Source organism: Thunnus thynnus, chromosome 20 (assembly GCF_963924715.1).
Source record: "Thunnus thynnus chromosome 20, fThuThy2.1, whole genome shotgun sequence".
NCBI lineage: Eukaryota > Metazoa > Chordata > Actinopteri > Scombriformes > Scombridae > Thunnus > Thunnus thynnus.
This window is the reverse complement of record NC_089536.1, coordinates 10,281,492-10,302,299: the sequence shown is the minus strand read 5'-3', so window position 1 is coordinate 10,302,299 and position 20,808 is coordinate 10,281,492. Positions and strand designations below refer to the sequence as shown.

Below are 20,808 nucleotides of genomic sequence, written 5' to 3'. Positions count from 1 at the left end.
TAATGTTTTTTCCACAAAGAAGCTTGAATTTTTATTTCTAGCTTTTCTGATGGTGTTCCTAAACATCCAATAAATCTATTTCATTTTGAGAATGTAATGACAGTCACAGTTTCCAGGGAATCTGAATTTAGAGAGTCAGTTCATTCAAATTATAATTTTTTAAAAATTGAAACAACAACAACAACAAAACATATTTTCTCACTTCCCTAGAGGTATCTTGGCATACTGATAGATTTAGTTTTAATTTGGCCAGCTTATGAAATATCTGTCTGAAATTTTGGCTACAAAGGAGGTGAATGGAATTTTGTTTGTTTGCATAGCAATGAAAAGTGACATTTAAAAAATTTCAAAAGCAACATGGAAAGTGTTCTTGTTTCTGTAAATGATCTAGACTGTTTTCAATTAAAGTACTTTTTACATGAGCTGCAACAACTGATAATTTTCACAATATATTAATCTGTAGATTATGTGCTTGATTAATTAATTAGTCTATTAGTGTGATCTATTAAATGTTAGAATATGATGTAAAATTTCGATCACACTTTCCAACGTGCAACCTCAAATGTGTTGTTTTGTCCCCACCAAAAGTCTACAACCCAAAGATATTTAGTTAACTATCATAGAAGACTAAAGAAACCATATTCACATTTAAGAAGCTGGAATAGGAGAATTTTTGTATTTTTTTCTTTAAAAAAAGATAGATAGTTGCCAAATAATTTCAATCAGTCAATCGACTAATCAATTAATTGACCAATTGTTGCAGCTCTACCTTCTACCCCCAAAAGAATCTCTATAAAAGCCTTAAAAAACTTGGCTGTGTGTTCTGCAGTGACAAATCCTCTTTTTCTGCATATGGACGTTGCTATTTAATATTTTTTTAAATACATTTATTCAGCGCTTTGAGCACCACAAATTCAACTGAATTCAGAACTTTCATTGTCAGATATTTCAAATCTCCTTTAAATAAATCTGAAAATATCTGCATGGAACATGAGTGAACCAACCCTTTAAACATACTGGATTCTAATAAATAGATTGCTGAAAAGATCCTGAGTGAGACAACTCAAAGTGTCAGTCATGATCTCCAGTTTCAGCTGAGGGGAGATGGACATCACTTAGGGATCCCCAGGGGAAGAAATTCCTCCAAGACTTAGTGTTTTTCTCACTGTTCCTCACAAATGAGTTCCCAAGCCATTTCCATTAAGAGACTTGGGACAGGCTTTCTGTGGGCTTCACAAATGTATAACCAGCCAAAGGGCAGAGTTTTGTCGGACAAACCTCTGAAGGTGTAATCCATAGTGTTAAAAGCACAGTCGCTGACCTCTGGTTTGAACTATCTGATGTCTATCTTCCTCACTGTGAACTATAAATGTATCTAAAAGCTCAAATAAATCTGCACCTCTGCTGGAGCTTTAAGTCATATTTTTTTCTATACATGGCTGCTGACAAGCAGAATGTCAAGTTTTGTTATAAATCACCAGAGGAGAAATGAGTGACACTTCTCAAATGTTTACATGCAGCCCCTATTCTTCTGCTCAGGATCTGAGAGGCTGGTTGGCAGTGCAGCATTTCCCCCCTATGTCTTCTCAGAGGTTGTGTTACTGCGTCCATACATCACCCTGACATGGGTGCACTCATTGAAACGGCCTGGCTAGACCCTGTCTCAGGATGATGACATATTTGCCATTCCACTCAGTGAGGTGTGCTAGCATCTTATCACCCTCTAATCACTGTCATAGATCCAGTAGCTCAAACCATACACATCCTCTGTCAAACTTTATTCAAAGGACATATGTAAGATGATTTCTCTTCTTTATGGCTTATTGTGCTTGATAGATGATCTAATTAGTGGCAAGACCCCAACATTTAGGCTCCGACATCGATACTCTCCTGACCCTGCCTGGGAGTCCCCTTCAGCACAACTTCCCCTGCTCCTCCTGGGGGTAATGGTGGGAGGAAGAATGCGGAGGGAGGAAGTAAGTTTCCTTCAGGCAGATTGCTGGATGGAGAGGCTGAGAGACGGACAGATGACAATGGCAAGGAGGCCGGGGCCTGAGTGTCGCCTCAGGGAGACCTACACTCTGCTACGTGTTGGCTCCAGCCGCTACGCTAAGTGCACTGAGCAGAGGTCTTCACAGCGGATTTGGCAAGGTGATCCCTTCACCCACCCCCCATCCATCTCCTTCCAGCCGCTCCCCTCTCTCCTCTTCCTCTCGTCGTTGACACCCAACCAGGAGGTGATGAGATGACACACAGGGTGAAGACAGGACTGGGGTTGTTATCTTTACCATTACTGCTTTTCTATCTTTTTTAGCGTATTTTCTTTGTCATGGCTTTTTACAGGATGTAGTTTATTACAAACTAGGTCATATTTTTGTAGCTTTGTCCATCATTTCTATCAATACTGATAATATTGTAATGACAAAGTGGGAATGCTGCAACATCCCTTTACAGAAAAGTAAGTCAGGGAGAGAAACACATGGACTCAGAAAAAGGTTTTCAACAAATCGCCAAGTTAGCCAAACTTATCCTGTGCAATGAGGGATTATAACCAACATTTCAGATGTGCTCACTTACAGTTAAAAATAAGGTGGCTAAATTGTCTTGTAATTGTGTTTCTTGCCCCATCGAACTTTGCTGTGATGTCACAATGTTCCCAAATCTAAGCTATTACAGTGTTGTCATAACCAACAGAAAATAATACCAAAACTACAAAAGTAAGACCTAAGTTGTAATAAAGCATCTTTTAATGGAAGGAGGTCAGGCTTGGGGTCAGCTGGCTATACAGTCTGACAAATTGTTTCATACACATGCAAACAGGCCTCAAGCACTTCCGATCCCTCCAGCAGTCAGACACCGTGTCTCCACATAGATGGTAAATGACACTGAACATCATCTCCTGTAGAGAGGCTGCATTGTTTCTTATGCAGGATTTAGAAAGCCGCTATCAAATTCAGCTCCATTCAAAGAACCTCTGTTTTATTAAAAGGACAGACAGGTGATTGCAGCTTTCAAGACTTTGCATTGCAGGATGAAATGCCACAGCGACACAGCTCAGGGGAGAGGTGGAAAACTTGGTGATGAATGGAATAGAGGTGTAGAAGTATTGAATTGCAGCAGCATTCCTAAAGGTAAACTTCAAGTATTGAGATGCTGTGGTAATTTGTAGTGTCTTGTGTCATGGTTCCAATCTCTTTTTTATTTTCCATTGCTCAAGGTGTTGATCTTGAGATGAATGACTTGACAGATGAAGTTATACTCTTTATGACAACAGCCTCAAGGCTTTTTCTGCGGTCAGCGTTGTAAATTTCACGCGGGTGTGACAATGATTGACGGCCTTATGACAGAGCTTTGCAAATCCTTTAATCCGTTCATAAAGCTCAACAGGGGGCACTTGATGCACTTTATTCCAGCACCTCTCTCCATCTGGCTTCTGTAAAAGACACTCAGTGCCGTCAGATGCTCTGAGAGCCTTGACAGGAGCTGATGACATGCAGCGTTGAGAGCTTTTATGAGACATGACGTTTCACTGCACAGTATTAATGGAACATAGAAATGCAAGAAAACATTGTTTAACCTTCACATTGCCACAATTTATCATATTTATCTTAACATTTACATTCTTGCTTAGTGTAACTTCTTCGCCCAGAAAAGTTTTTTTTCCAGACAAGGAAATACTGCAGAAGGCAGACTAGAATTTATATATGCTGTCCATGGGTGCAGACTGCTGGAATCTCTGTAGTTTTATGGCCATATGGATTGGAGAACAGCTTGCAGTCTGTGACTGAGTGTCTCAGTTACAGTCGAGTGTCTGTGATCTATGGATTTGTGTCCCGCTCCAGTGACAGTCTGAGCTCCTCCTTCACACAGGAGCTTTTTATCTCATGCAGACACAGATGACCCTGAAAAAACATCTAAGACCTACAAACTCACACATAAAAAAGAATAATTAAATGAGCAGGTTATTAAGCTGTGAGTGTGATTTTATGTTGTTGATGTTATATTATAAGCTTATATGACTTAGACAATAACTGCAGTTATTGCTGTACTACCAGTTTCAGATGGGGATTTGTTTGATTCGGTTATTGAATGCTGCCACCTTGTGCAAAGCAAAGAAATTTATTTTGATTTTGATTTTAAAAATCAAGTAGATGTTTTTGATCATGATAAAATAAAAATAAAAATCTTGTGGGTTTGATAATCAATTAAAAACTATAAAAAACAAGAACTGCAAGCAGGTATAGAGCTTGAACAGGTGGTTTAACAGCCATTTGCTCGTACACTTGGGCAGGCTCAGATGCCTTGCTGAAGATCACACACATAAGATCTGCTCCAAGACCGAAGTGTCCATGTCTAAAACTATTTTCAATAAATCATTTTGGAGTGTTGAAGTGTCTTCAAGGTTAGATATGTTCTCTGCAACAGCCTATACTTTTAACTGAAAGGGCAAAAATTGAATTGTATGTACTACGTTTTTCTTTTTCCCATTCACACATTTGTTATACACCGTAGAAAGAAACACCTAAACCAATCAAAGCATGACATGATTATTTAAGTATATTTATTATCTACAAAGTTCAAAACCATTTTAAAAATGTTGAAGATAATTTCTCTGCAGGAAATCACAGTAAAAGTTTGTTTATGTGTGCTGGAGGATAAGCAATGTCGGCATTTCAGTTAAAACAAGGAAAAGATTCATCTTTTAGGCGTCCTATTTAGACAGAAATGATTCACAAACAGTTCAATGAAAGATAAGAAAGAAGTTCAATAGCTCAAGATCATCCCAGCATAACTCTAATGACACAAACGTGTCTGCATATTCATGAAAACATTTTTCTCTTCCAAAAGGACCTGTAAATATCATTTTTCAAACACTCTCTCTTTTATCTTATCTTTTTTCCCTCTTTGTCTTTTATCATTTTCTTTTATGGACGACCTGTATGAAATATATGGATTTAAATTAATATACAACAGACAAATCTATTAAATTCCCTGCAGAGTTTCTTTCCTACAGCTTTCTAAGATTTACTGATGTTGATGTTAACTGTTTGTTTCTGTATACGGGTCAAATGGTACCAATTCAGTTGAACAGTGTGCTGTGTCAGTAGGTTAACTGTGTGTCCCTACGTGTTGCACCCACTGATATCTATCACACCTGCCAATCAGGGGCACATTAATCAACAATGGTGTCAAGCGGCATGGGGCAGAGAAAGTGCTCGGCCCTCCCTCCATCCATCACTCTGGCTGTAAACTGTCATACGGCATCAGATGTTGATTTTTTTTACCACACAGACAGATTGGTCAGTAAGATTCTGAACAGATTGATGAGTTCAGTTTGTCTCCATCATACTTGTGAGACCAGGCTAGATACCCTCTCTTTCTTTTCCTCTGTCTCTCTGTCCCAGCCAGGTAAAGTGGAGAATTGGCTTCAGGTGATTTGGAGAAGATCTTATCTTATGTTAACAGAGGAATGACACCATAATGGAGCAGCAGGGGTGCAATTACCTTTTAGCCCTTCTCCTCCTCCTCTCCTTCCCTCCGCCTTCACCTCAGCCCTCAGTGACAAATTAAGATTAATGACAGAGATAAGTAAGGAACCTGCCTACCTTCTTTCCAATATCACATGGTCAGGTTGAGTGTGAGGGCATGTCACGAGTGTACAGCTCGTCACTTGGTGTTATTCTCCTGCAATAACTGTTCCTGGTAAACCTTCCCTCTTGAAATGTAAAGTTGAAAATGCAAATTGTCATATACATATACAAATGTCATATACTGTATACAATCATACCAGCACAATGTGCAGTGAAATGCTAAGTTGCCTTCTATGTTTACTGTGCAAAGCATGCAAAAAAGATAAGTATTGAATACAAGGTCACAATATAAAGGAATAAATGTCAAATTTAGACATTTAAATGTCTTTCAATTGTTTTGCAATTATCTGTTAGTTGTATGAACGTATAGCTTGTTCTATTCTGTGTGAATGGAGTGAAAAAACAATAAAAAGTTTTCCTGAAAAACAATAGACAGCATAGAGACTAAAATATGCACAAAAGTCTGAATCTCAACCGTTGCTAAGGTGTGATGTCAAGACAGGGCAGTGGCACTGCCATAAATGTTCATTACATCATACAAAAATGCAACACGGACGCACAAACACACACGCCTTAAGAGACACACCCTTCTTACTGCCACTATGTGGAGGGAGAAGGTCACTCAGTGGTGATAAGGACATCAAATAAAAAGCCTGTGGGGCATGATTGGACTTTTCAGGGTGATAGGCTCAACTCTTCTGAATGTTTCTGTTGTCTTATGGCCTGTGTATATTGCCACATTATTATTTTTTTCATTTATAGCGGTGGAACAATTTGTTTATAGGTAAGCAGCCTTTTGAGGTGTTTGCAAAAGTGTTAAAACAAGTGTTATAGACCCCCCACATATATACACCTATCAGTTGTCCATGAGAAATTAACTCCTGAAGGTAGAGAGAGAGACCAAACCCCCTTCCCCCAAACTCTCTGTGCCCCACCAAAATGGACTCTACGTGGCCAAATGTGTGCCCCCCCTGCCCTGCAGCTGGAGGTGTCTGTTTCACAGGCCTCTGTAATGCGGGACCTGGGAGGATAAGGTTTCACAGGTACAAAAGTTTTTGCTTTAATCCTATCACACAGAGTGAGTGGTCAGGGCTCAGGGCTCCTGCATAATCCCAGGTTTATCCATTCTGGCGAGGCAAACAGACAGAAAGTATGCAGAGAGGAAGAGATTACTGCCCATCTCTGATTTTATTCAATCGATGTTTGCACAGCAAACGGCGAGAGGGATCTCTCAAAATAGCAATTCAGCTATTCCACACCTCAGCGCACACAGGAGGAGATCGGTAATAGATATAGTTAAATATCTCCTCTGGCAGCTGTTAAACAGGTTGATGTTAAGCATTAAGGGATCCAACAAATGCCATTATTCCTTTCCACAAAGAGTCTTTTATTTCTTATCATGGCGTGGGAAATCAAGTGAGAAAAGTAAAGATATGTGCTGCATATATGTGCAAACTGACTGGAAAGAAATATTGTGTGTGTGAGAAAGCAAGTCGAGGAAAGGTTTTAGTGTTTTGTTCCTTCATGTCTTTTAGTTCAGCTGCGCTCTGTCAGAGGTCAGAATGGGTCAGCGGCGAATTTCAGAGGGTGAAAAATATAATAAGAGGGACTCTAATGGCTGACAGATCTGTGCTGTGTTGTGAAAAGCTTATCAGTTTCACAGCAGGCCATTTTGCACCGAAGCCGGATTTAACGTGGCCTCCTCTGGAGAACACAACCTGCCCCAGCATCACACTGGGTCCCAGTCACAGCTGCAGGGTTGCATCAGGATGTGTCATTCTACATTGTGGAAATTTTGGCAAAACTTTGGTGGTTAGAAACTAAATGAGTACATTCAATTTTGATCACTGTAATTCAATGCTTCTAATAGACTAAAAACTGAAATTTATTGGACTAATGAATACAACTTGACTCTGAAGGTTCAACTTGCATGATACTCTTGTACCTCAGAAGGCGTGGTGGATTTCCTACTCAACTGACAGACTTTCTATTGGGCCTGAATTGCTTCTGATTCATTGTCGAGAGCGTGCATTCTCCGAAATTTAATACATATTCACGCTGACAAGCACAAAGCAGATTGCTGCATCCTTCCACAGGTCCCTTGAAGTGTGAGACTTGAAGGAAGAGTGGTTGCTTTGAAGGCAGGTAGAAGGCGTTGCAGGGCTGAGAGGTGCTGGAAAGGGCATGTCCAAACAGACTTGGGCCCTGAGTGATGGGACACGGGAAACGGTAACAGGACACCTCGAGCCCCTGCTCTCATGTCAACACAGTCATGTGAATCACAGCTGTGAGAACGACTAAAGATCCGGGAGACAATAGACGCCAGCTCTGAGTGAGATCTCAGCTTCTACAGAATCAGCATGCTTTGTTTCGATCATTATTTGTCTGCATTGCTTGTTTTTTAAATCCTTTGAAGGGATTGAGCAGATCTGTAATAAATCTTTGTCTCTCATTGAAGCTTTTCCAAACTGATCCCACATGGAAGTGGATACAGTCAAAATGCAATGCATCACTGGAGTTTAAAGGGCTCAACCAAAGCACTGCTTCTATCATGAGCCATGAATTGATGAAGGTAAGTAAAGTAATCCATGCGGTCTATGTTATTCCCACGTCTGGAGTTTTCCAGTTGTGGGAACACTTGTGAGAATCCAAGCGTGTGTGTCCTGTGTCACTGCTCCCTCTTGGAGATTATAAGATCAAGGACAGCTTTGTGTTCTGTCTTTCTTTAGTAAGATCATTTGACAGAAATATCCCATGATTAAAAAAAAAAGAAAAAAGAAAAACACCAACAATTACCAGCCCTCGAATTATTTTTCCAATAATCTAAAAGGAGTGATGAAAGACTGATTACTCTTGCTCAGGTATAGGACTTGAAATTTGGACTGAGACATCTCTTTGTATTTACATCATCTCAGAGATAGAGGGCAGCAGAGATCAATCAATCCTCTTTGTCACTTCCCATCCGGTAATACTTCAGATTTCCTGGATTTTTCTTTTTTCTCTCCTTTTATATGAATTTCAGCTTTAGATTTTTCCCATAAATATATCAACTATTATTATATGGTTTGTGCCTGTTCCTTGGCCTGTGTTCTATTTTTTTAGTAACCCTGAAACATTAAATGACAAGAATACAAATAGCCTATAGGTAAACTGTAATTTGGAGGAATCCATCCTCTGAAATAAAAAGAAGATCCAACCTATCTCATCTGTTTATTATTCACAGAAAACACACAAAAAAGGCCATTGAGTTATTTGTGTAGCTGTTCATTTCTAACACATATTGATGTCTTGCAGTTAAAGATACACTAAAGATGAAGATAAAGATTTTTCTATATGAAAAATAAATTTTTAAACAAGCAACTATTCAATCATTCTACAAAAAAACTATTAAGATTTTTAATGTGATAGCTGGGTATGAAATCAGATGAAAACACTGAGATTATAATGTGATGCTCATGATGTGATGACATTAAATACATCTACTGACATGTTGCGTTTAGTACATGTCAGCACTGAATGCTACAAATCTATTCCCGCTCTCTGTACATTGAACAAGCTGTACATTCATATTTTACAGTACATACCTACAATCTCTTTCTGTAATTTCCCATTGCACTAAGTTACTCCAGGAAGTCTTGATGAGCAATTTGTCAGAGTCACTGAAAACTGACTCCATTGCCACTAATACATCATTATCTCCTTGGGTGCATCTTCAGTAGGCCTCTGCTGTTCTTTCCTCTGTGTGTAGGCTGCATGGTCATACATGTAGATTAAGACGAGGGCGAGTAGAGAGAGCACTGTGTAAGGGATGACCAGGTAGTATCCGACGCTCATCTCTGTAGTCTTGTTCCTCAGGTCCACTGGAGTGTCCTCGGTGAACTTCCCCACCAAATCCTCTGCCATGCTGGTCACGTTGACGTTCAGCACATATATGATGAGGACCAGAACAGACAAACATGCTGCAGGAGAAAGAGTATAGTGCTGTTACAAATGAAAGACTGGCATAAAATTATACCCCAACCACCACTTAAATGTATACAGCGGTGATTTTCATCATTGCAAGTGCAAATATATGTTTCTTTTATTTCCCCCAGATGCTTAGTGCTCTAACATTTGTGTCACTTACTGCTGATTGAGCTGGAGGTGTAGATGCCAATAGGCCCCATGTAGGTTTCATAAGGGTTACTGACGCTGTTGTAGAGGGAGATAAGGATGCTGCCGGCAGAAAACAGCAGACACAGGCACAGCAGGCACACAACCAAAGCATGTAGGACTAGAGGGACAGTTCCTGTTTCTATCAGCTGAGGAAACACTACACATACACAGACAGAGAGAGAGAGAGTATGAGAACATTATGGTTATATAGTTCAGTACAACTTGCTTGCATTACACTATATTATAGTCTGGTGGCTGCCTGAAAATGTGAACCTGTGTGAGAAGGCGTTAGCTTTGTGATAGTCTAGTGATAATGTGCAATATTGTGAATGTACACAGTAAAAACCCTCCAAAACACACAACCCCAGAAAACAACCATAACAGCAAGAGAGGCAGAAACCACCATATTCCTTCATTTAACTCGGGTTGAGACTTCTTTGTGAATAGTTTTCACTGGCGCTACCTTCAGCAGAAGAAGTTGTGCCCTATACAAAAACTGCTGCTGGTGTGTATGTAGATTATCAAGATTAACAGGGACACTGACTCTGGAAAACATACTGCTGTTGAATTATTTAAATCAAAATTGTCAGTGCCATTTGGTGGAGGCACCTCAGAGATGATATCTTCAAAAAAATAAAAACCAAAACATCTACATCAGCATAGTTACAGTAAGGTAGTAAGGAGGTACATTAAGGCAATAAGTTGTCTGTTAATTTGGATGAACTGGCCCTTTCAAGTTACCTTGGAAATCATCATCAGCTCCAAATGAAGGACAAAAGGCTCTGTCCAAATTTCCATCAAAAAGATCCAACCTGATCTCAGCAGTTCCATTGAAGAAGCCGCTTTCACTTCTTGCGCACTCCATGGTCATTGTAACCCATTGTGTTGACATGCTAAACCCCAGTAGCCCAACTGATATGGCCGAAACCAGTGCACTGGACATGAAAAATAAAGTCTTCTTAGTGGAAGGCATTTTTGCTATATTCCTGTTGTTAAATCTAAATACCAGTGTCTCTTCTCCAAAGTGTTGACGACGTCTCAGAAGCAGTTTAGGACCCTGTGGTCCTCTTAAGATTCTGTGTATGAGTTACCTTCAAGGGTGGAGTGAAACGTGGACTGCTGGTCATAAAATTACTTGATTATGACTGTGACCTTTGGTTAGAGAGGAGAAGACATAACTGGTTGTCATGGTAATGACACTAGTTTCCTCAACAGTTTAAATATGATAATTAGCTGTACCACAACAAGAAATCATATCTGTGTTGTGGTGTGAGCTGAATCCATCTAAATAAAGTCATTTTTTAAAAAGACACACTTTATAAATGTAGTTCCCTTTGTCTGCATGTGTCTTGTAGCTGTTCACAGCTTTGGAATCAAAGTCCTGTCCTTGTAATTGTGGGACCATAAAACATGATACAGATTAATTATTTACATGTACCTCTCCCTCTGATCACACATGTATCGTCAATGGAACACTAAAGCCATGATTGGGATTGGTATCATCTCACAAAAATGACATACAGACATTTTTTTTGCCTTAAGGAAGACCTGCAGTTGTTTGAAATATCACTGATAAAATTAAAGAGAGCTCGGAAGGGTAGATGTGGATGTTCACACAACTACTCTGACTTCATTTCAGTGATTTCACATAAAGACATGACGATATGTTTCAAGAATGACACAAACACGTGGTTTGACAAATGCTACTAACGATAATCATGCACCATAAATCAATAAGAGCATAACAGAGAAAAGTGAGATTGATTTATGGCACAAAATTCTTTACAGCTTAACAGAACAAGACTTGATGAGAACACTATTTTTTCATCATAAATGGAGCTGTAAAGCTTCAGGAGCTCCTGATAAAGCAGGTGAGACATGACGATGATCAAGATCTGTTTATGCTTTTGTACAATCTTTAAATACCTCTGGGTGCAATTAAATTGAGCTAAAAGCTTAAAAGTTTTTATTTAAATTCAGCAACAAATATAATATTTTTATTATTATGGTTATAATACAGATTATTATTATTATTATTATTATATTCATTGCAACACATTTTTATGATGCTATATTACATTGTAAAGGTAAATTTGAAATAAGATTGAGGTCTTAAACTATGAAACAATTTCCCTGAAAGTCCTGAAGAACATGGTAAAACACAATTAAGCCTTTGTTTTGCATATATATTATAATCTCACAACCTTTGAGATTGTGAATAATATTTTATATTATTTAGGTTTAGGTCATAAATAAGCACTTTGGGGGCTTTTTTTTTCTCTCCTGCACATTATTTTCCCTAAAAAATCCTCTTATATAGAAGTTATTAAATCCCAAACTCATTATAAGAACACGCTAACCCATTAAAATCACAATTATCAATTAGGTTTTTGTCCAATAAGAACCCAAAGTTTTATTCCAACATGAATGACATAAAATTATGATAAAACCGAACCATTTCTAAACACACTTTGGCACAAACTGGAGATCCTCGTGGCTTCATAATGACTGACACATGTTGTAATAAAGTGTGTGGCCAGACTGTGGCTCCCTTTCTTCGCCAAACAGACAGAGGATCCGTTTGGTCACTGACAGCCAGTTCTGTTATGTTGGAGTAAACACAAACTCCTCCTTCCCAGTGACAGGCGGCAACGCTGAAGCATCGCCTCGCCTTTTCCAAGACAATCTGCGCTCAGGACTACGTGTTTAGGCCATCAAGGTGAGTGTTAAGATCACTTAATTTCACCTAGTCGTCTTTTGCCTCTTGACACTTATTTGGCGATTGGAAAATGTCTGTTTTTCAGTCCTTTTTTTACATTCAAACACAACGCCGTGATACCTGTCCGTTACGCACAGCAGCGCACGGTGAAATTCCACATGTACCGCTTCACTGAAACGCTAATTTCTGGAGGGAATTCAGCTTTAATGAGGCAGTGAATACATTCCTTGTTAAACTCGCCGTGTTTACCGTACATATGGTTCAATTCTGGGAGCTCTCCGTTTGACAACCTGCAGTCAACCCGGTGCGTCAATGTGGGTTAATGGTACAAGCGTATGGAGTTTTGTCCTGATCTCCCCTCTTGGTCTTTATTTTTTTCCTCGCTTATCTATTCAGTTTATCTTTGGCATTCATCACAATCAAGAATCATTCTTTTCTTCATATTCGCTTGTTGACTGCTTCTCTATGTGGGCTGCAGTTAAGCCAGTTTCAACATGTCCGTAAAGAGGCTATATTGGTACTTAAGAAATCGTGGATGGAGCTGCTAAGACTTGTTACTTTATGAGGAGGACTCTTCTCCAGGTTTTTGAGTTATGTCTTGATATTTGGCTCTTGTTTAATGTTGGCTGCAAAAAAAAGAGAAAATCTAATTTTGTCATAATCACTGGACATAATATTAAACCCCATAGGGAAAGTCTCTCCTCAGGGAGGTCAGGGGTCAGGGTCAGGGACAGATCAGCATCCCTGGAGCAGATTTTCTTCAGCAGGGTGCTGAGTAAAGGGAAGGGGAGATTAACCGCTACACTTGAGACCTTTTGTCAAGTCTGACATTTGTCTAATCAGACCATGGAAATGAAAAGTTAAATGAACCAAGACATCATTGAAGTGGTGCTTCACTGCCCATTAACAAGGGAAAGAACTATGACAGCCTAAAAAGACCTCAATTTAGACATAATTCTGAAATAGAAGATTTGTAATCAAAGAATTTTACTTCTGTTGTCATGTTTTGGGTTTTTTTTTAAAGCTTGGTTCTTTCAGGATTTTAGGATGTGCTGTTACTGTATTTCGGGTTGTCTGGCACCAAGGCTGGACAGGCAGTTAAATGAATTAATGTCTAAGAGACCCTGATAAACCTTCTAATAAGTCATGTGACAAATTAGAAAAGAGGGCATATTTTGAATGTCGATTGTTGAAATTGAGTCACTCTTGACAATAAGAAATAAGTCATCGATTCATTACTGGTCTCATCTCATCTTCAGTACTGCTGACAAAAAGGATCTTAAATAATTGGACCGCTAGATCAGCCTTCCACAGTACCATGATCACAAAAATGGGCTATGATCTCTAGTTTTTTTCTAAATAACGATCAATTATGTTTCATTACATTAAAAATGCCGCATTCATGAAAAATGCGACTTCTCTTCAGTTGAACTTGAATAATCGGGTCAAACCTGCCGAGTGAACAGAGGTCAGCTGTCTCTTCCTGAACCCAAGATCAACCTCTTGAAACACAGAGATACATGGTGCTTGTATTTAATGGACTCAGCTACTTGACTTTAGAAGACAATCAACCATCAATTGCACATCTCCCTATTGCTGTATTTTCCTGTTTCATCATGTCTGACTTCATTTAAACCAGTCTTTTACTTTCATATTCACATTGCAGCCACATGATGTATCCTTCACCTCGATTTTAACTTTCTTTACCTTCTCCTTTTTTTTTTTCTTTTATGTGCGTCGACAGTCTGCTCTGACTGTCTCTGTGGTATTTCGTCATGAATTCCATTTCAGTTGTACTGCGAGGACTCCGTGAAGACTGGAATTTGCTGTCGAAGAAGCTAATGAGGATGCAATGAAATAAACAAATAGTCAGTGCTTGCCTCGACAAATGAGATTGTGTAAGGATGCCGGAAGAAATAACATTTGACTGCTGAGTCTTGTTGGCAGATGGATTTGGCTTTCATCTCGGTGATTCCAGTTAAATTCTGTTCCCTCAGGGTAGTTCGTACTTGCTGGAAACAAAAGAAACCTGAACTGACCGCATAATTTTGATCTCAGTCATAATCAACTTGAGCTACACTTGTGTAGACCGGCCTTCCTCTGGTTTGCTACTTTTTTTGGGAAGTCTCAGGAGTGAGAATATTAACTGAATATATTACGTACAATGATGTATTTCAATGGGAAAACTAATTTATCGAAGAAATAAGGGTCAGAAGGGAGGCTGTTTGTACAAGTGGCTAATTCTCTTAATAAAATGGTGCAGTAGCTATTTCCAACCTACATTTAATTGCTGTTTAATAAACTGCCAAGATGTTCTTTTCTAGTTTTTCGGCTATAGTTAGAACTGTAAAATGCCATATTGGAATGCTTGTGAGGTGCGTGTTATTTGAGTGTGGGTGTGCTGTGCGAAACCAACGGATGTGGTGATTAATGAAACCCATAGTGAGGAGGAGAGAAATGAATTGTGCATACCTGGAGTTTCTAACAGCTTGCTGGGTATAAACCTCAAATTACCAGCACATAGTTAATCCCTGCAGCTCGCCCACCCTCTATCTGCAACCTCTCTCTAAAGTGTTGGAAACACTAACTTTGAGCTACCACAGGAAGACTACATGCTGTGTGGTGCTCCCTCTGAGGCTGCAACCACATTAACTACACTCTGCTTTTTCCTCAAATAGGCGGAGAAGGAACTAATTGGAATAAAGTCTCGACAATTAGGAGCAAGCCTGGTCTGACCTAGAACTTGTCAGATATTTGCCGGGAGAAACGGTAGTAGCAAGCCTGTAAGAAAGGCTCATGAATTAGGCATGGGAGTTGTCATAGTAAAATCTTCCTTTTGATATAAACAGCATTTGTATCCCACCTGTTATTTTTCTGCTTGCCTTAGTGGAGGCTTGCTAAAACACATTAGACTGCAGTGTGTTGCAACCGTAGGCTTGTTTGTGCTTGCGGCTAATGCTTCAGAATGCAAACCCTGCAGTCTGCCTTTGGATTTTGGCATCATGCTTAAATGATTTAGTAATGATAAAGCATATTACAAGTCATGCAGAATGAGGAGATAAAAATAAATAAATAAATAGAGTGGGCCAATCCATAGTGATGACCGGGGGTAGTTGTACAGCTTAGATGTGACATTGCGTTAGAATAAAAGTATGAACTGTGATTGAAAACAGTCCCAGATCAACAGCAACTACAGCAAAACCAGAGAAATTAGAAACAGAGCATGTGAGTGGTGTTTTGCTTCCTGCCTGGAGGACTTTGGTAGGAACTGGAAAGCCCCGTATGCTCATAGTGAGGTAGGACTTCAGTGACACAGGGAGGGTGAGTCTCCATCATAGGAGGCCCTATTAAAACACAGTGGCTGCTGCGAGGACAGTCTGCAGCTGTGCAAACCGCTACCTGCAGCCCTCCCTCTCCATCTGATGATCTGCGTTACAAGCATTCACACTCTGCTGTTGCTGTTGCCGTTGCTGCTGGCTTGTGATTGAGATAAGTACAAACTGAAGCTGTGGAGATTTGTGTTTGTTTACTATCAGCTGTGTTTAAGAATCAGCTAGGTCACTGCCGCAGCATTGAAACAGCTGGACAGAGATCAAGGTTCTCCCTTTTCAGATGCGTCAGATCCCACCAGCCATCTGTTCAAAGGAGGCATTGTAAGTTTGTCCTCTGAGATAACACCACGACCAAGCACGAGGCACAAGGAAAAGAGAGAGAGAGAGATCATCTTTTTTAGGAGAGGTTCAAATTAAATCAGTCTGTCATTTGGAAATCAGTGGTACGACCCCAAAAAACTGTCTGTCGGTCTCGCTTAGCACATGTCTTTTCTAATTTTTATTTATTATGTTGTTTTTCTGTGTGCTGCGGATTCAACTTTTCATAATTGTGGTAATATTTAAATTCCGCTGTATCCCTCGTTAGTTGCTGTGGTGAATGTAAATCCAGGAGTTGACAAGGAAATGTTAAGCCAGTGGTTCCCTACTTTTTTGGCTTGTGACCACTCACCACAAGTTATGGCCTTAGCGTGATTTTTTTCTGTTTGAGAAAGTGTCACTTAAAGGATTTTTAGAGCTGAAGAGCAGAGGAAGTATCCAGTGTTTTAGAAATGAGAGAAAATGAAACATAATTTTGTGCAACAGGAAACGTTTCTTCCTTGTCTGTGTATTCATCTTACCTTCGGACCCCTTGGAGTCCCCGATCCACAGGTTGGAAACCATTGGGTCCAGCCCTTCTGTTTTGAATAAGAGAACATAGCAGAGGGAAGTACTGAATGATGTCACTACACCACAGCTGCCCAGTAGTAATATGGGTGTATTCCCTCCTTCAGGCAACACATGGTTTCTCTATTGTATTTCTGTCAGTCACTACATGAGTGCATAACAAAGCATACCACAAAGCTCTTTTTTATGACAAGTTTTCAGAGATTGAGTTGGTGACCTTGCAGTTGCTTTTATGTGTCTCCAAAGAGAGAGAGAGAAAAAAAAAAAAACACATTGCTGGAAACTGACCCGAAAAGATCTGAATGTTTTTGTTTGTGTTTAAGCTCATAGAAATGGAAAACAACAGCTGACTGCCAAAACTTGTTTGTCATAATCATACATTCCCATACTTAACATCAGCTGCTTTAGCGGGGGTGGCATGTTGACAGGATTCAATTTAACATAAGAACTCTTATTGAACTGAGGTATGTTTTTTTATGGCCAAAATATGGAAACCTAATTTGGTGACCTGCTCAGGGAAAACAGGGTGGAGCCCAAAAGAGATTAAGTCCCTGCACTATGTGGCCTGATTTAACTGTAGTGAAAGCAAACATCTCCAGATCCGGCTTGAAACATGTTTCAGTCCTCTTTATTTTATCTGAATGAACGACTGCAAAAACAAATATTAGGTTTTCTGCGGAAAACGAAGGACAAAGCCGAGAACATGGTTAATAACACCCAGGAAGACAAAGGTTTGGCTGATGTGGATTTCCTTGAAGGCTGTTTGTTTGATCTTAGTATGATTCTGAGAAGCCATTTTATATAATTACGCACATAAGATGTCACACCCACACATTCCTAGATAGCTCGATGTATATGATAATGTATATTGTCTCTGGAGGTAAAAGATGATGCAAATAGTGTGAAACTGAAGCTTACTACTATACATGTGAGTATACAGTAGTGGAATTATTGATGTTTCTTTACAGTGTTGAGTATTTATTTTGTTGTGTATTGCTCTAAAACAGTATTGAACTCTTAATATTCATGCTTGCATGCGAACATGTAAAGTGGCTTTTAATTGATTCCAAAAGCAGCGGGCATGTGGCTGTCTCACATGGCGATGGTGCATATAGAAAGAGTGATTATCTTCCCTCATTTCTGCAGCACCATAAACTGTAAAGCCTGGCTGCAGATGCAATCGGTCTTAGCCGGTCTCGTGACTAATGTTATCACCCTCTGCATGTAACGTTGGATAGTTTTTTCTTTGCAATATATCAACAAATGCAATGATGTTTCTTTTGCACCTCATAAAGTGCCACGAAAAGCAGTCGCGGTGGCTCCTGTCTATATTGAAACGTTAAATGTGGGATCATATTTTTTTCTTACATCAAACACATTTGGCTCATTAAGTGTTTTATTGGATGTTTTGGAGTTTACAGGCTCTTAAGCTTTTGGCTGCTGATCGTGTAGAGATGAAATGAAGCTGGGTGTGAGAGTTAAGAGAAAAAAGTGTGAAGTAAAGAGTGAGTGTAAGAAAGAATGGTTTGGCTGTGTCACTACAGAGGTTGTTGACATGGAAGAGTACAGTGCTTAATGAATAATGGATGCTTACTAAAGCAGCCCATTTCTTATTCATTCTTTCAAGGCTGCTACACAGTGAGTTGTGTGTGATCATCATGTCAGCCTTTCAATATTTTCATTGTGCTTTCAGTAACATGATGCGGTTCGAATGCCCTGGAATAACTCCAGTAAACATTGCCACACAAGCAAATGCAAAGCACGATTGGCTAATTCAAGAGGACTGCTTATTTTATTGTATCATCACGTCAAATAAATAAAGAATAGAAATGGTAACACACCACCCATTATTTGTAGATTCTCTGTATAAAGAAAGCAATCAATCCTATTCATTTTTTTATTGTATTCATTCATCTCATCCACTAAGAGGGTCCTTTTAACATCAGTATTCCTGAGACTTGTAATAATTACAAGTGTGCTGATCACATCAAAAAGGCCTGCAGTGACAGCGACAAGCATTAATTCAATGTCTGGCGTCACTTTTTGTGTTGAGCTGAAAAGGATGTGGTGTGGGGAGCCAGGTCAGATCTCTTTCATTAAAAGCACCTTTTAACTTGTGGCTCTTATTGTATTGAAGCCTCTTTTTTTGACTGTGATGAATGTGTCTAAATGAGCGCAGTATGCAGCAACGAGCCCACAGTCACGGGTGAGCTGACATGCCCTGCATGCTGATAGGCATGTTGGGCTCAGGCGAGCAACAGTAAACGCTAATGTATGGGATGATAATCAGGGCTGTCTTGGATGATATAAGTGACCAAGGTTAAAGGCAGTCTGGAACATGCAGTATGTTGGAAATAAAATGAGAGGAAGCACCATTGAACATGTTTCATCTTATTGAATTCCTGTCAAGTGTTTAAGGATGTAATTTCAGTTGCTGTTATGTGATGGTATTGCACAACTATCTCTGTATGTAAAAAGAGCAAGAGGATATGGTTTTAAAAAAAAAACCCCAAAACACCTAGACTTATAGAGATGGAGGGATAAGCAGGAAAATCACGTTTATGAATGTTAGCTCACAGTGATGCAAGCCTTGTCAAATTTTACATGTAGTATTTGGCTTTCTCAGGTTTCTGACAGGCTGCAAACATGAAGGAAGTGATGGTGGTGAAGGCTAACCACTTTGCACCAGACTGAAATATCTCAACAACCGTTGGACAGATTTAATTTTCGTCAGGGGATCATTCGTGGTCCCCTGATGAAAATGATGAATGATGATGAATCCCAATGAATTTAGGGATCTTCTGACTATTCCTCTAGCGCCACCAGTAGGTCTAAGATTTCATTTATCCAGTGAAATATCTCAACATATTAGAAATTGCAAAAAAAAAAAACAAACTCTAATTCTAACTTTGCCATCTAATCTGAGGACCAAAATATCCCATTTTCAATTATGAACCTTTGTCTGTAATTGGCTTCCATGGCAGCTATTTGTCCATTCATTTTGTAGCGGGCTGGTTTTTATGGCTACTGGAGTGACACTGTGATTAATAAGGTATTCTGTTTTTTATAATACTGATCAAACATATTGTCATATGTCAACTCTCCAATAAATTCTCAGCTGAGAAGACCTTGGCGTTTGATTAACATTATTATGCTCTTTAAATAGTTAGATGGCTGCTTCTGCCATGTTTATGGCATCATCACGTAATCCATTTTCCTTTAGAAAATAAATCACCAGTGTGTGAAGTCATTCAATAATGATTTTGAGTATAGAATATAATAGGCCTGGTCCTCTTGGGGAAGATTGGATTGATTCATCTATGTAAGAAAATACATGCTACACCGTGACTTTGTCACGCTGACCTTCAGCTCCACAGATCTAATCCTTGAGTGCTGTGAAACATTTTCACTTTGTAAGAGGGTGTTATGTATGAAAAAAATGTGCAAGGTTTCTATGCTAATCAACAAAACCATGCTGTATGTTGCTAATCATCGCAGCTTTTGGTCAAAAAATATGTCTTCCCACTGGCAAAGCCCACTGTTGACGAAAACACTCTTCCAAACACAGCCAAAGCCTCTATGTGCTTAGCCAGAGACAATGCCGGACTCACACTGTTCACTGACAATGATGGGACATTTGTTTCATAATCACTCTGCTTTGATGTTCACAGTGATGCAACCATGACAAGCTAGTTTGTGTTTTTTTTACAGAAGAGAAAACCAGTAATTTAATGACAATGCCATATATGTTGGACTCATTTTTATTTATTGAACATTAAAGCTAAATCTATCAGTAATACAAAAAAACCATGGGAAAATTCCTCTGTAGTTTAATCATTTGTCATTTTCCTTCAAGGGACTCTGGTGCATAATCACTAGCTTGTTTTCATTCTCCTTCCATTTTACTCTTCACTTTCTTTCACCTAATCATTTCCTGTTTACAGAAAGAGGACATTGTTTACTGCAGATTATTGTGGTCAGCGTTGTCTTGCAGCAGGATACACACTTATTTTTGCCAGGGTGAAAACAAGTTTAATCCAATCTCCTGCTTTGAGGAAATGCAGGTCTTTTTGTACTGGGAAAATCACTAAAACACTGAAACGAGCCTTTTATGAGGAGTTTTACA

At 39.3% G+C, this 20,808-nt stretch overlaps 2 protein-coding genes across 3 annotated transcripts in view; one reads left to right on the top strand and one right to left on the bottom strand.

Moving 5' to 3' along the window:
• Nucleotides 1–8,784: 8,784 nt before the first annotated feature.
• Nucleotides 8,785–10,834, bottom strand: LOC137171871 (clarin-3). The gene is made up of 3 exons (XM_067576057.1): nucleotides 10,488–10,834; nucleotides 9,718–9,903; nucleotides 8,785–9,550 (listed from the first exon to the last, which is right to left on the bottom strand). The coding sequence occupies exons 1-3, from the start codon at nucleotides 10,717–10,719 to the stop codon at nucleotides 9,273–9,275; spliced, it is 696 nt and encodes a 231-aa protein (XP_067432158.1). The 5' UTR covers nucleotides 10,720–10,834; the 3' UTR covers nucleotides 8,785–9,272.
• A 1,525-nt stretch (nucleotides 10,835–12,359) lies between these two features.
• The window catches only part of ptprea (protein tyrosine phosphatase receptor type Ea), a 53,051-nt gene continuing 44,602 nt past the window's right edge, over nucleotides 12,360–20,808 (top strand). For both annotated transcript variants that reach the window (XM_067575704.1, XM_067575703.1), the window contains exon 1: nucleotides 12,360–12,465. The gene's annotated coding sequence lies outside the window, so the exon portion shown is untranslated. The remainder of the gene's footprint in view (nucleotides 12,466–20,808) is intronic.

Excerpts from the sequence above, each read along its gene's own strand:
- LOC137171871 (XM_067576057.1), bottom strand. The coding sequence starts at position 10,719 with ATGCCTTCCACTAAGAAGACTTTATTTTTCATGTCCAGTGCACTGGTT. Across the intron at positions 9,904-10,487 it reads AGCTGATGATGATTTCCAAG|TGTTTCCTCAGCTGATAGAA; the intron begins GTAACTTGAAAG and ends GTGTATGTGTAG. Across the intron at positions 9,551-9,717 it reads CACCTCCAGCTCAATCAGCA|CATGTTTGTCTGTTCTGGTC; the intron begins GTAAGTGACACA and ends TTTCTCCTGCAG.